The sequence below is a fragment of the Podarcis liolepis genome, assembly GCF_965112155.1.
Source record: "Podarcis liolepis genome assembly, chromosome: 6".
Taxonomy (NCBI): domain Eukaryota; kingdom Metazoa; phylum Chordata; class Lepidosauria; order Squamata; family Lacertidae; genus Podarcis; species Podarcis liolepis.
In genome coordinates, this window is record NC_139559.1 from 95515999 (window position 1) to 95532342 (window position 16344).

Below are 16344 nucleotides of genomic sequence, written 5' to 3' on the forward strand. Positions count from 1 at the left end.
CATGTCAATGTGCATCATGACCACTGACCCTTCTGCTAGGCTATCTAGATGACAGGTGACACCTGCAACATTTGCACCAGGCAAGCAATTCACCATTTGGTCTGCATGCCCGTTATACACCCAGGGTGTTGATTAAATGGGAAGTGGGCAAAGGATGGTGAGTTAATTGGGGGTTACCTTCCTGGGGTAGATTAGTGGGGTTTTCTTTTTAACACTTTCCCAAAGTTGGGGTTTAGTGTAGTTTTTTCATTTACCATGGCCTCTCAAGCTTTCCCTATTAGGTAGAGCTGAGAACAAAGTTCTACAAGTTTACCACCCCTAGGTTTTAGCACCTGATCTATAAGTCATTACAGGATTTAGCTACTAGCACACAGTGCCTTTATTACTCTAGGCTGATGTTTTAATTAACTAACAAAGGCCTCATCCACAGTTTCGTTTATCCCGTGCTTCACTGGCCATGCTTTGGTGGCACAGGAGTCTCTGGGATATAGCAAGTCTCAGGATCCAATTACAGCACAACACTACCTAGAATATAAACGCTCCATGTGCTAACTACAACTTCAGTGACAGTTTGCATCGCACGTGTTTGTGCTGCACACAGCCACACCTTCATACTAGTGTATGCTATGGACGTCATGCTAGTGATGCTGGACTCACCAAGATATACCATGGTGACTACAAACACAAGACATTTTGCAGAGAATATATGGAACTTCATACAAAGTTTCCCTCTACAGCTCGAGGCAGGGCCGGGATCTTTGCTAAAATTACTGTGGTTTCAAACCTAGTCAAGGAGCTATTGGCAGCATATACTATGACGAATACATCAAAGGGGGCCTTGTGGACAGGGCCTCTTCACAAGGTATAGCCAGAGAAGCAAGGACTGTATCCCTCTGTAGCCAGTCCCATAAGGAACTGCATTCTCCTCCTTGCATGGAGGGCTCAGAGGGCCGCTACTTAATAAGGGTTCCCTAATAGTGGCCTGCAACCTTATTTCACGTGGTTTGTCTTTTAAGAACAGGAGCAGGGGTTGTGAACAATGGCAGCAGTGACTGTTCTGGGATGGAAGTGACAGGGGGAAGCAACGTGAAAGAGGTGGAGAGAGGATTAGGAGCCAGAAGTGCTCCTAATTTTACTGATTTACAATAAAATACTACAATTAAGATGCTGACTTTAGCAGACAATACCAAATTAGAAAAATATCTGCCGCAGAAGGTGTGTGTGTGTGTGTGTGTGTATTCATTAATTAAAGCCATTCAGACATATTATGTGTTGCTCATTGTTAACATATGTATTGCAAGAGTGGTCTGACTTTTTTATGTCTATTAGAGCTGATGAATTAGTGTCTTCATTCTAAATGCATTCTATTTTTAATATCTATTTTAAAATAAAATGGTATGAACAACTTCTCATAGTTACATCTCAGTGCAAAGACAGTCAAGGTCAGGTAGTGGAATATGCACATTCCATGAGACATAGATTTTCAGACAAATAATTGACACCAGTGTAGCAGCAGTTCTCACACAACATAGTTAATTCCAGACAATGGGGCTTTTCTTCACAAACTGGAGGTGAAAGGTACAATATATGTAGAAACTGCAATTTGCATCACCTACTTCCTCTACTTCAAAATCTGAGTTTAGAGGTTACTCATGCACTTTAGCACAGCTTCTACAGATGTGAAAGTAGTTAACTAATTAGCCATGGAAATACTAGAACCCTCTTGACATACTACAGTCTACTGCACAATACCCCTGCTAGTTTTAAAATTCAGAATGCTCTTACTAAAAGCCATCTGTAAGCCATTTACTACTACCATCCTTGCCAAATGTGAATACTGTTACACTTTTCGGAAGAGTGGAAGAAAATTGGAAGATGGTATTCATTGTACTGTTTATATTCAGAAGTAGTCTTGAAGGAGAGTGATTCCAGTAGAAAAAAGTGAACAAAAAGTAGAAAATAAATGATTTTACGCATTAGCAATTGCTGTATATTCAAGTGGAATTCACACCTTTTTACAGAAAGAACAGGTTGCTTACTTAACAGCTATGGTTAGATTCTGTGGCCGCATAGACATCGTTTTAAAACTTTGGAGAGATGGACTAGTGTTCTGGAGATCTGTCCACCTGGACCCTCAAGAGGGGGCTCCTGCCTTCCTGGATAGCTCCTGAGGGGCTGCATGCAGTGACTATATGAGGAAGTTTCAGAGACGAACAGATTAAAATTTTTATTACAGAATGTTTTCATGACGTACAGGCACTGAAGCAGAGTATACCTTACCTCTGGAAATCAGGTGCACACAGAGGAAGTTTTGATGGGGTGTGGGGGTAATTGGTTTGCTTTCGTTCTTGTTATTATTCTGTATTATCCTCTCCCCGATGCTTTTTAACATCTTTATGTGCCCCCTTGCCCGGATTATCCGGAGATTTGGGCTGGGTTGTCACCAATATGCTGATGACACTCAGCTCTATCTGCTGATGGATGGCCACACCGAGTCGATCCCGGACACAGTGACCAGATGTTTGGAAGCTGTGGCTGGATGGTTTCGTGGGAGCCGATTGAAACTAAATCCTTCGAAGACAGAGGTCCTATGACTGGGTTGGGATGGCATGGGGATGAGGGACCAACTCCCTTCTCTTGCGGGGCCCCAATTAGTGCCATTGACTTCCGTTAAGAGTTTGGGTGTAATCCTTGACGTCTCCCTTTCCAGGGAGGTGCAGGTTACAGCAACAGCCAAGGCGACATTTTCCCACCTTTGCCGCATCAAGCAGTAGGTCCCTTACCTTTCCCGCCCTGACCTGGCCACAGTAATCCATGCAATGGTCACCTCCAGGCTTGACTACTTTAATTCGCTCTACGCGGGGCTGCCCTTGAAGCTGTCCCAGAAACTCCAGCGGGTGCAGAATGCTGCAGCGAGGCTCCTCAACACTGGCTCTGGCGTGGTGGAATGCTCTGTCTCTTGAGACCAGGGCCCTGCGGGATCTGATCTCTTTCCGCAGGGCCTGTAAGACAGAGTTGTTCCACCTGGCCTTTGGCTTAGAATCAGTTTGATTCCCTCACCCTCGTTCTTTTTCCTTTCTCCTATGAAGAGATTGCACCCTAATGTGTTAATGTTGTATCTTTTAAATTGTATTTTTATCAACTTGTTTTTATTATTGGTTGTTAGCCGCCCTGAGCCCGGTCTTGGCCGGGGAGGGCAGGGTATAAACAAAAAAGTATTTATTTATTTATTATTTTGTGTTTTTTATCTTGAATTTTTATGTTGTGAATTGAGATCTGCGGATGAAGGGTGGTATACAAATTTAATAAATGATAAGTAATACGTATTAGTGGGGACTAACATATAACAGGGCAAGCAAGTCGTTTCCAAGGGAGGGAGGCAGCAGATCTTGCTAGAATCAGCTGTGCTGGATGCCGTTTGATTTTTGTACAGTTATACGAATTCTGTCGTATAACTACTATTTGGCATTATGGGCAGCAGCATTTATTTGGTTCCTCTCAGTTTTCATGCCATATTGCACAGTGAAGTTTTCAAATAAATGTAGGATGCATATAACATACAGGGGCATGATATATTTTTTTAAAAAATCTTTGCTCTAGGGTGATAGCATGCTATGGAGGATATTGCACTGTACTTAACTAACAAGGTGAATAGCAAGAGCTACCAAATCCCAATTTTGGTGTCAATAAAAATGGTCCATTTAGGTACAAAGTCAAAATGGCAGTCAGAAAGTAAAATGGCTTTGCAGCGTAAAATTGCCCAATGCAGTGAGTTAGCTCATTTGCACAGGCTACATATGTTTCCTGGACCAATGGCATATACTTAACTTGTTTGCTTATACATAATGAGTCGGAGCATTACAGGGCTGGAGGATGTTATTCCAGGGGAGTGATATTAGGAATCTGGAATCAGCAGAGTTAAGGGGCGGTTCCAGGGGGATCTGGTGTTCTAGATAACAAAATATTTTCCAGGATATTCATAGATAGCCCAGCAATGTAGTGGGAGCCCCAAAGGCCCACCAAGCTTCATTTGTCACAATTTAGGTCAATGCTTTGTGGTTCCCAAACAAGTAACCTGGGTTCCATAGAACTCATCTCATATGTTGCTGGAATAGAGAATTTTTCTTAAGGGATCGTATTCCCTCAAGATTCCTAATTCCAGCTGTGGAAAATAACAAACACAAGAAAGACATAATTACACAATGGGGAGAAAGCATGGAAACAGGCTATTTGAAGGTGCAGCAGCCTGTCTTGAAGTATCCCATGGAGGTCTAGCAGCAGGCTGAACTATTGGCTGGCTGGGTGGAACAGACGGAACCATAGAACAGCTGGATTGAGGAAGACAGAACAGTGTTGTTTCATGGTGGAAGATAATTAAATATTTGGTTTGCAGGGTAGGGGATACCCGAGATGAAAGGTGATTGGACTGAGGATTAGGCTGGATGGAAGGAGTACAGTGGTACCTCGGGTTACATACGCTTCAGGTTACACACCCCGCTAACCCAGAAATAGTGCTTCAGGTTAAGAACTTTGCTTCAGGATAAGAACAGAAATCGCGCTCCGGCCGCGCGGCAACAGCGGGAGGCCCCATTAGCTAAAGTGGTGCTTCAGGTTAAGAACAGTTTCAGGTTAAGAACGGACCTCCAGAACGAATTAAGTTCTTAATTGTGTGGTTATGTGTGGTTATGTGTGGTTGTCACTGCACATAAAAAAAAATGCAAGTTTCCTGTCACAGACTGATTGGACGGTCCTAGGGGGGAAAGGTGACGGTCAACACCTAATCAGGGCAGTGTCCCAAGTGCAGACCATATTTCTGCTTGAGTAACAGGGAGATGCAATTCTTTTACTAATTAGATAAGTGTGGACTGCTTAGGATGGGCTGTGTTGCCCCCTATGATTCTGCTGACAGAAATTGAGCAGGGTTACTCCGTATGTAAGTACCATTGCCTGACTTCTCACAACACCCTGAATCTCATTTTTTTCAGGAATTAATGCAGAATTCTGAAATTCTTGACTCTCTATATTAAATCCAAAACCAAAATTGTAGAATACATAGAACATATCTGCTGAGAAAATATGTGTGAGCAGGAGTGTCTATTTGTTCAGGGATTCCAGTGCTCAAAAGGACTTCTTCATATAGCGTAAATATTAGCCCTGCCTAGTACTGCCACTGTATTGGCCTGGACATTGAGATTTCCTCTAGGCATTCTCAAGAGCCTGTGCGCACCCAGGATGACTCCCACCCACGCAGAACAATGACACATCACCAATTTATTCAGAAAGGCCCTTCAAATCACGTGAGGTGACAGGTGTGCAAGAAGGCAGCAGTTATTGCATGATTGCAAGTTCAGAGTCCCATTGTGCATGTGTGTTTGTTACATTAGTCACGAGTCTAGCCTCTGTTCCAAAGCCATAAGAGACATATTTCTCTCTTGTCATTTTTTCTTTTCAACAGTACATTAAAGCACAAACGCCTCCCTCATATAAATTTTTACGCTTTGGAAAAGCTTTCCAACTTTAAATTATTCTAGTGGTAAACTTTGGGTTTTGGTTTGGAATTCCAGAGTCTCTGTGGCATCAACAGCAATGCAGAACTAAAGAGAGGTGAATTCCATGGCTGTATTATATATAAACAAATGTGAGGCTCTACAACTTCATTATGAGATAAACTAGGTAAACACTTGATTGGAGTGACAAATCCAGCTAAATTTCTCAAGAAACACATTCCTACTTTTATTGGAAACTAAACTTTACAATTCTCTAAAAGATGCAGACTTCAATGTCGAGACTGTTTCTCACCACATGCTGTGTACAGTCATGCCTCGAGTTACAGACGCTTCAGGTTGCGTTTTTTTGAGTTATAGACCACCGAAACCCGGAAGTACCGGAACGGGTTACTTCTGGGTTTTGGTGGTCACACATGCACAGAACTGCCGAATCGCAACCCACGCATACGCAGATGCGCTGCTAAGGGTTGCAAAAGTGCATCCCTCATGGATCACATTCGCAACCCGAGCATCCACTGTACCTGAAATATGTGTTCAAATAATTCCCTGTTGCTCAAATCAGCATGTACGTTTTAGTACAGTGGTGCCTCGCAAGACAAAAAGAATCCGTTCTGTGATTCTCTTCGTCTAGCGGTTTTTTTGTCTTGCGAAGCAAGCCCATTGACGGATTAGCGGATTAGCGCTATTAGCGGCTTTTAGCGGCTTACCAGCTGATCGGATCAGCTGATAAGCGGCTTAGCGGCTTAGAAAAAAGGGGGGGAACCCGCAGGAACTCGCAAGGCATTGTCGTCTTGCGAAGCAAGCCCATAGGAAATTCGTCTAGCGAAGCACCTCCAAAACGGAAAACTCTTTCGTCTAGCGAGTTTTCCGTCTTGCGAGGCATTCGTCTTGCGGGGCACCACTGTACCTCCTAGGTTCTTGATTTCCCTTTCTCCCTTAAATTCACTTAAATTCTCCCTTCAAATTCAATTTGTTGTTGTTGTTTAGTCGTGTACGACTCTTTGTGACGCCATGGACCAGAGCATACCAGGCGCTCCTGTCTTCCACTGCCTCCCGCAGTTTGGAACACTGTCCAACCATCTCGCCCTCTGTCGTCCCCTTCTCCTTGTGCCTTCCATCTTTCCCAACATCAGGGTCTTTTCCAGGGAGTCTTCTCTTCTCATGAGGTGGCCAAAGTATTGGAGCCTCAGCTTCACGATCTGTCCTTCCAGTGAGCACTCAGGGCTGATTTCCTTCAGAATGGAGAGGTTTGGTCTTCTTGCAATCCACGGGACTCTCAAGAGTCTCCTCCAGCACCATAATTCAAAAGTATCAATTCTTCGGCGATCAGCCTTCTTTACGGTCCAGCTCTCACTTCCATACATCACTACTGGGAAAACCACAGCTTTAACTATACGGACCTTTGTTGGCAAGGTGATGTCTCTGCTTTTTTAAGATGCTGTCTAGGTTTGTCATTGCTTTTCTCCCAAGAAGCAGGCATCTTTTAATTTTGTGACTGCTGCCACCATCTGCAGTGATCACAGTGCCTGCAGTAAAGGCTAAAAGTCAATGCCAAATTAGATGTGATGCTCACCATATAGTTTGCCTTTGTGCCATTTTTATTATTACAGCAATACTTTATTGCAGTGCTTTTTTCTTAAAAAAATGTGTAGGGGTACTCATATTGAAATACTGTCCCCCAATGAGACCAAACAGATTCACAAAATGTTTAGGAGCATGCGTACCCCTGCCCCCTCGAAGAAAGCACTGCTTTATTGAATTGGGGATGTTGTGTTTATATAGCTAACAATAAAAAGAAAAGTAAAACAAAACAAAGGAAAGGGGGGAGGAATGGATCAGTATTCACAGCTTGGGATCATTTTCAGTTTACAGAGGTATATTACCTGTACATTCAGTGTAGCCTTGTCAGCCTACTGATTTATATAATATAGCCTACTGATTAATAATACTTACTACTTTATTTAATCTATTACAGTGGTGCCTCACCAGACAAAATTAATCCGTTCCGCAAGTCTCGTCGTCTTGCGGTTTTTTCGTCTTGCGAAGCACGGCTATTAGCAGCTTAGCGGCTATTAGCGGCTTAGCGGCTATTAGCGGCTTAGCGGCTTTAAGGAAAAGGAAACAAACTCGCAAGAACTCACAAGACGTTTCGTCTTGCAAAGCAAGCCCATAGGGAAATTCGTCTTGCGGAACGACTCAAAAAACAGAAAACTCTTTCGTCTTGCGCGTTTTTCGTCTTGCGAGGCATTCGTCTTGCGAGGTACCACTGTATATGTAGCTAGGTTATGTATGGTGAATAAGGATAGGCCATCTGTTCGTTGTAGGCAGCACAGCAGAGTGGGGATAGCCCTTTGCTCCTGCCACAGTCCTGAGCAGAATCGGTCACACCCAACACAGCTGCTATTTCAGAATGCAAAGAGCAGCTTTCCTCCCATTGTTGATGACAGGCATTTGGGGAGGCGTTTATTGAAACTGAAATTTGTATAGGGGTTGAAATTGATATAATATCAATTTCATGGTATGGTAGTAGTAAGTTTGAATTAGTTATAGCATTTAATATTTTTGAGTATTGGTACTATGTATACATGTTACACATTTTATCTTCTTAGTAGGTTCACTATGCAATTCTTGTTAAATATAGCCTGTTAATATAATTAGATTAAACAGCAAAACTTTAGAAATGCTCATAGAAGTGAATGAATTTGCATGTTTCTGGTAACTAATTAGGCTGCTAATGAAAATTAATTTTCATAATGTGAAAACACATGAGAATGCCAAAATCCCCAGTCTAACAATATCACTTTTTATTTTCTGTTTTTATATGCATTATTACCACTTTCTTTCTTTTTTTTTAGGTAAGTTTTTGGGTAGTTAGAGAGATTCTTCATGCACAGACATTAAAAATACGAGCTGAAGTTCTGAGCCACTATATTAAAACAGCTAAGGTAAGAAACTTTTGTTCTGGAGCCTTTATCAGGGTTGATAGAGACCTAGGTACGCTTGGCTCCATTAACATATGACTAGAGGAAATGTTTGGTCTTGTTAGTTATATGAACTCTAACCTGGAATATTCAAACAATATTTAATGATGATGATTCCTGATTATACTTTGAAGAGCAATCAAAAGGTGTTAAGTGCAATATTGCTAGTTCATTTGTTTGGGGTATGTATGGTGTGGCATGAATACTTTCTGGGACATGATGCAGATAAATGATTATTTTCCATCCAGTGGCTAGTATATGACTAACTCAGGAATGCTACATCACTGTCCATGGGTGTTTGGATTGGTGACTTAACTATGGTTTATTGGCCAGTGTTTAGTCTATTTCAGACCAGGGTCACACACAAAGCTTATCTATTAGGTCGTAGTCATGAAGGTATGCTTTTCAATTACACCTTTATCATAATTATTTGGAGAGGTATAATTTTCCTCCGTTTTTCAGTTTTTTGTTCATGATGCTATTTTGTAAAATAGGCTGATAATTTAAGTTGTGGCAAACTCAATACATTAAAGTACTAGACATTAAACTTCTGTTTTGTTCTGTTCTCAGAAACTCTATGAGTTGAATAATCTACATGCTCTTATGGCTGTGGTGTCTGGATTACAAAGTGCCCCCATCTTCAGGTTGACCAAAACTTGGGCGGTGAGTGAACTCGGGTGTTGACACTGAGTTAGGGATTTGTGCAGTGGAAGCGGAATGATTAATAATAATAATAATAATAATGTTATTTATATCCCACCCTTCTCGACCAAAGCTGGTCTCAGAGCGGCAAGCATCATACAAGTAAGACAATGCATAAAAACAAGCGATCAATAAATTAAGATACATCCCAAAATTAATTCAAACAAATTAAAATTAAAACTGGACAAGTGGCAATCTTCAGGTTAAAATTGAAGGCAGTTACCAACTGTTTCCACTGATAGTATAAGCACCTGTGAGCGGGCTGGGAACCTCCCTTGTGCAAGGAGAAAATGAGTCGGACTGAACCCAGACCAAAGGCTTGGTGGAACACCTCCGTCTTGCAGGCCCTGCAGAAAGATGTCAAATCCTGCAGGGCCCTAGTCTCTTGTGATTCTACCAGGCCGGGGCCACGGCCAAAAAGGCCCTGGCTCTGGTCGAGGCCAGTCTGATCTCTCTGGGGCCCGGAATCTTTAGGATATCGTTATTTGCAGACGGTAAGGTCCTCCACGGGGCATACCAAGAGAGGTTGTTTACAGGCAGCTCCCCGTTTACAGGTGTCCAGTATGTGTGCAACTGTGTATACGGGCATCATACCAAATCTGGAAGGGACCTGGAAATGTCATAAAGACGTCACTGAAATGTCACTAAAAGAGCATGATGGGGGCGGGGCGGAACAGGGTGTCTGTAGGCTTTTTAAGGGGGTTTCAATTATACAGACACGTGTGTGGGGCCTTGGAATGTAACCCGCGCATAAATGGGGCCTGCCTGTAGTTGATTTCACATAGGGTACTTGTTGCACCATAGGAGCCAACTCCTAGGGGCTGTTGAGACTTCGGCCTCCACCACAATAAAATATTTGAGGGGGCTGGGCCTCCACAAAGTTGATGGGCATTCCCATTCAAATGCTGTGTGTGTGTGTGTGTGTGTGTGTGTGTGTGTGCGTGTGTGCGCGCGCGCATGGCATCATATGGTCGATTATGTGGGGTGGGGCTTACCTGGGCCCCCACAATATTTTATTCAAGTTGGCGCCCTGGTGTTGCACATAATATAAACTTACCTAAATCCCTTCAGTTCCCTTTGAAGTCTATCCTTATGAGTGACCGTTCATCTTCACTTATTCCTGACGGTCTGATCTGAAAGCACAGGTGTTCTGCTCTCTCAGAAAGCTTATATTATCAACGCCCTTCCTTCGTGTTTGTCTGTTTTGGTTCTCTGTTAAATAGACTCCTAGCGATTGATTCAGTGCCCCTTCTGTTAATATTCATTCAACCGTTCTGTAATTTGGCATCCTTCTGTAAACATTCATTTATCATCCCAGGTGAGAACTATAACTGACTCAGTGGCTGTGTGTACGACATAAGAATTCTTTTTTGGGGGGGTGTTACTCTTTCACTCTCATGGAGTCTACCCCTTGCTACAGCAGTTTGTGCTTTCAGGATGGTTTGAAACGGTAATATTATTGAGTGACGCCCAGTGGTACTGCCTACTGACAGGAGAGGGAAAGCATTTCTGACAATCTTCCATCTCCACTTTTCAGCATCGTCCATGTCAAGGGTCAGCAAACTTTTTCAGCAAGGGGCCGGTCCACTGTCCCTCAGACCTTGTGGGGGGCCAGACTATATTTTTTGGGGGGGGGGATGAATGAATTCCTATGCCCCACAAATAACCCAGAGATGCATTTTAAATAAAAGCACACATTCTGTAAAAGCATGCTGATTCCCGGACCATCTGTGGGCCAGATTTAGAAGGTGATTGGGCCAGATCCGGCCCCCGGGCCTTAGTTTGCCCACCCATGGTCCATGTCTTCCTAAATCTGCTCTGGTGGGTTCCCCCAAGCCTCTGGAGAATGAGTGCTGTCAGAGGGAGGGGGGGTTGTCAAATACGTTTTTCTTCCTTGTCCTGCTGACAGTTTCCCTTCTAATCTCAGACATTAATACCACTCTGTAAATTGAACCGCATAGTTGTTCCAAAAATTATTATTGTACCATAGGCCCACCAATTGTGACTGGACTTGGTGGTGTTAGCTTTTACTAGCCATCTGTGAAGTTCCACTATGATAGCTCAACAATATATCAATTTACCAATGCATCTATTTTCTGATGATTTTTGTTTTTATAACTCACACTGCTTTGATTTTATTGTTAGCTGCTTAGAGCAATTCATATTGAGGCTTGATAATTAATCCTTTAATTAATTCAATTAGCTGAAGGCACAAAACATTCTTTCCCCCACCTCTGGCTACTATTTAGACTTAAAAGAAACCCTGTATTGTCAAAGTACTAATCCTGCGTCATCAAACTACTATAGTACTATACAGTATAGCACGGCTCAGAACTTTTCACAATTAAAATGCTTTCAAATTGTATATGATAAAACAGTTGTAACTTTTCAGTACAGTATTTCCTTATGCATAGTATAAAATACTTGTTAACTTGTGGGGGGTGGGGAGCCATTGGGTTTCCTAATAACTATATTTTGGTTCTTCCCCTCTCCTTAAAGCTACTGAGCCGAAAGGACAAAACTACTTTTGAGAAGCTGGAATATGTAATGAGTAAAGAAGAAAATTATAAGAGACTTAGAAACTATATAAACAGCTTGAAGATGACTCCTTGCATTCCTTATTTAGGTAAGATGAACGTTTTAACTTTGTTTACTGGTATCATAAAAATATTAGTACCTGTTTGTTTGTTTTTTTATAAGATGTTTATTAAGATTTTCAAAAAATTACAAAAGAAAAAGAAAAAAGAAAAATACAAAATAAAAATAGTTAAAAAACAGTTCAATCTTTCCATCACATATTTTTCATTTGCTTATTTCCCGGACCTCCTCACGCCTTCCTTTTCTGTATTCCAGTTCCAATTGTTAATTCAGCAAATCCCTCCCCTCTTCATTCATCTTAATCTTCAATTTTTAAATATTATAACATTAATCCCCCCCATTAATAACCATTTTCTCATATTCCCTTATAGCATTACAGCAAAAGACCACTTAGTTTCTATCCCACATCATTCTAACATTCATTAATTTTACAGTGTTTCTGTAAATAATCTTTGAACTTTTTCCAATCTTCTTCCACCAACTCTTCTCCCTGGTCTCGGATTCTGCCAGTCATTTCTGCCAGTTCCATATAGTCCATCACCTTCACCTGCCATTCTTCCAGGGTGGGTAGATCTTGTGTCTTCCAGTACTTTGCGATGAGTATTCTTGCTGCTGTTGTGGCATACATGAAGAAAGTTCTATCCTTCTTTGGCACCAATTGGCTGACCATGCCCAGGAGAAAGGCCTCTGGTTCCTTCAGGAAGGTATATTTAAATACCTTTTTCATTTCATTATAAATCATCTCCCAGAAAGCCTTAATCCTTGGGCACGTCCACCAAAGGTGAAAGAATGTACCTTCAGTTTCTTTACATTTCCAACATTTGTTATCGGGCAAATGATAGATTTTTACAAGCTTGACTGGTGTCATGTACCACCTCTATATCATTTTCATAATATTCTCTCTTAGGGCATTACATGCCGTAAATGTCATACCTGTGGTCCACAACTGTTCCCAGTCAGCAAACATAATGTTATGTCCAACATCTTGTGCCCATTTAATCATAGCAGATTTCACCGTTTCATCCTGAGTATTCCATTTCAACAGCAAGTTATACATCTTTGACAAAATCTTAGTTTTAGGTTCTAATAGTTCTGTTTCTAGTTTTGATTTTTCCACCTGGAAGCCAATTTTCTTGTCCAAATTATATGCCTCCATTATCTGATAGTAATGAAGCCAGTCTCGCACTTTATCTTTTAAAATATTAGTACCTGTTTGCAGTGGAGGAGGAACCCTCTCCAGCACCTGGGGTGGGATGCCAAGGGGCGGGGCAAACCGCCCGGTGATGGCATGCACTACATCTGTATGGACTGCGCATGTGTGACGGTTGTATGGGCTTCTGCACATGCGCACTCCGTACGGGATGCCGCACATTCGCAGTCCGTACAGACTGTGCATGTGCGGCATCCCGTACGGAGTGCGCATGCGTGGCATCCATACTGACTGCACGTGCCCTTGGCCGCTCTACAGCTGGGGGGGAGTCAGGGGCCATCTTTTCACACACACCCCCGAGTGGCACCCGGGGCAGCCCACTCCCCACTTCGGTCGCCCCTGCCTGTATGGACCCTACATTAGGCCAACTCCTTCCTTCCTTCCTTCCTTCCTTCCTTCCTTCCTTCCTTCCTTCCACCAACCATAGGGAAAAGGGTGGGGGTAAATGATGGCGGCAGCATTTTTAATGGCTTTTCAAGTATCCTCTGTTTCAAAGAGCACAGCCAGGAGAAGAGAGAGGAACCCTCCTGAGGTCACAGTGGAGGGGCTAAATGCAGCTGTCAAGGAAGGCATATACAGATGTGAGAGGGATGTGAATTTGACCAAGGGATTTTAAAGTCTCTTCTCATCTTAAAGATTTGTGGTTGTGGCAGCATTATTGGTATAGCAGAGGCTTGTCTGTCCACATTGCTATGTTACTGAATAGGGGAAATGCTGGCTGTTCCTTCTTTTAAAAAAACAACCATGCAGAATACAATTATTTCTTTGGATTGGGGGCTGTGCCTCATTTTGTTGGAATTGCATCCAGTTTACCTTGGCAGCCACATTTGTGGCTTCCTGTTTGTTAAGAGCATAGAACAGAGCAGGAGGGGAGTTTTTTAATGTTTAAATTCATTGACAGTTACCTCAGTGTGGCATGAGATGCTCTTACAAAGTTCCGGCATACAGGAAGTTTGTCCAGTCTTACTGATACTGCGTATGATTCAGTGTCACACAATTGGACAATATTCGTTTCCTTCCCTTCCCTGCAGCTTTGTGCGCAGAGAAGGTCCCCAGTCCCCAGATTGTGGCGGGGCTTAAGTAACTGCAGGGGAGGAAAGGGAAGAGAACTCAAATGCATGAACAGGTCGTCATTATTGGATTGCACCCATTTTTTTATCACCACATGCTTTGTTCCATATGCCTATCCTTTAGAACAGAGAAAAATACAACATTGATTTAGAACCCAACAAAAATCACTCCATGTATTGCTTTCTCATCCTGTTTTGCTCATAAACCATAAGGCAGCACAGCTGAAAATCAAGACGCTGTTATAACGAAGAAAAATAATTTCACTTCTAAAATGCTGCATTTTTATTTAGTGCTTAATGTGCATGTTTTTTCCTGGGGCAAATAATATTTTTTATACGAAAGTCCTACATACTTTTACATCTTCTTGCTGTGCAGTCGCCCACTGAATGTTAATTTTGTAGTAATCTGGCAACTTTCATATTTCTTGCATTGGTCAGTGTCTAAAGAGGGGGACCGTGTGCATGTGGACAGTTACTCTGTGCATGCAGCGTGCATGTTTCCATGCTGGCTTTCTCCTTCTGGGGGCAACCCATTATACTTTATGGAATGCCACTTGAGATGCTACTGGGGTCTTGGCCCACCAATATTGGTTTCACTTGTTAGGGTGTCAAGGTCTTTGATAAGCACTGACCCTTCCTTCGATGGGTTTCTTTTGCTCATGTCCTTGCACAAACAGAAAAACCACCCCCTTTTGCCTCCCCCCAAATTATCCGTGGAGGAGTATATTTCTCTTTGTAGTGCTGAACTTTTTGTGCTAGTCATATCAGAAGGGCAGGGGTTCTTATTTCTGGTGAGCAGACAAGTTATTCTATGGAACTGAGGTGAGAGTACTATGGTTGAAAAGTCCCATTCCAGAAGCCATTTGGGTACGTTCCTTCTTCTTTAATTCGAAGAAGTGAACCAGAAGTTTTGAAGTTGAGTATAGCTAGGGTCTTGCGCTGTTTCATTAAAACAGTTCTTAAAAAATCACAATATACAGTCGTTTTGCATGCTTGTAGATACAGTTTTAGGAATGTGAGCAGTATCTGTCAACCACTCACATGAGCTTATTGGAATAACTTTTAGCCAAATGTTTAATAGTAATGTATTCCAAAAAGAGATTTAAGTTTTTAAAAAAGAATGAGGTTTTCAGAGTTGAACCAAGCGGAAATTACTGAGGGTATTTCACACTGTGCTCTTGACAACCCAGCTGCTGTTTTTAAAACTAGTTTCTAAAAACTCAGAATGGTATGTGGCACTGTCAAAATAATGCAAAAACAAAATCCACATTCATCTGGCTGCTTGAAATACTTTGCTGCTGCTCCTGATTGCTGGAATTAAGGTTTAATGAGGGGAGAACACCCAAGTTTTAAAAATGTAGTTCAGATACATTTTGGCCTTTTCAGTAACCTGTAACTGTTCAAGCTTCAAAAATTCAGATTAATAGGCTGTGATCTCCAGACCTCTCTCCAGTCCAGCGCCTTCTTGTCTACTCTCTGTTGTGGAGGGAAAAAGCAGCTGTTGCAAGTGTTTCCCTAACACGAAGGAATTAAATGTATAAGAATCACTTCCCAGCCATTTTGGCAACCCTAAAGTACCAAATCCAGTACTATCTAATTATTTTATGGCAGACAGAGCATTTATTAAGAGATTATAGGAAGGAAGGTCCCCACTGTAGCCTGTCCAGTTACCAGTTATAGCTTAAACAGAGTAGGATGTTTAAATTGGGTAAATGTCAGAATTTTAAGAAACCTGACAAATAAAACAGTTGCTACTCCATGAATTTCACTGGGTGAAATCCAGTGTTACACCAAGAGACGCACAATAGCTTCCCCTTCCCCCTCCTCCCTCACACTTCCCAGTCAGCTCCAGAGGTTATGCCAAGATGCTAAATCAGGGGTCAGCAAAAGGGGGTCCCGAAAGCACCCCCCTCCCGAAAGGCACCGCAGCCACCGATGCTGCCTTGTCATTGGCAGCCTCCGCGCCACTGCCGCTTCCTTCCCGCTTAGCCGCTTCCTCCTGTTCGGCCACCTCAGCAGGAAGGAAGGGGCAGCGCCCAGAAGCGTCCGTGGCTTCTGATTGGCTGCAGGAGCTTCCTGCAGCCAATCAGAAGCCGTGCCATGTCATGGAAGTCAGTCTCCATGCGGCGAGGCCTGTGCACTGCGCCTGTTTAGTGTGGGGACTGACTGAGTGGGCGACAGGGTCTGCAAGGTTGCAGGCCAGATTAACGAGCCCGGTGGGCCATATCCGGCCCGCAGGCCTTAGTTTGACGACCTCTGTGCTAAATGTATTACTC

The 16344-nt window shown here is 42.7% G+C and overlaps 1 protein-coding gene across 2 annotated transcripts in view; it reads left to right on the forward strand.

The window, feature by feature from the left end:
• RALGPS2 (Ral GEF with PH domain and SH3 binding motif 2) overlaps positions 1-16344 on the forward strand; it is a 106485-nt gene that overhangs the window by 38704 nt on the left and 51437 nt on the right. For both annotated transcript variants that reach the window (XM_083507147.1, XM_083507148.1), the window contains exons 6-8: positions 8363-8452; positions 9059-9151; positions 11690-11816. In XM_083507147.1, coding sequence (XP_083363273.1) covers positions 8363-8452; positions 9059-9151; positions 11690-11816 — 310 coding nt within the window. The remainder of the gene's footprint in view (positions 1-8362; positions 8453-9058; positions 9152-11689; positions 11817-16344) is intronic.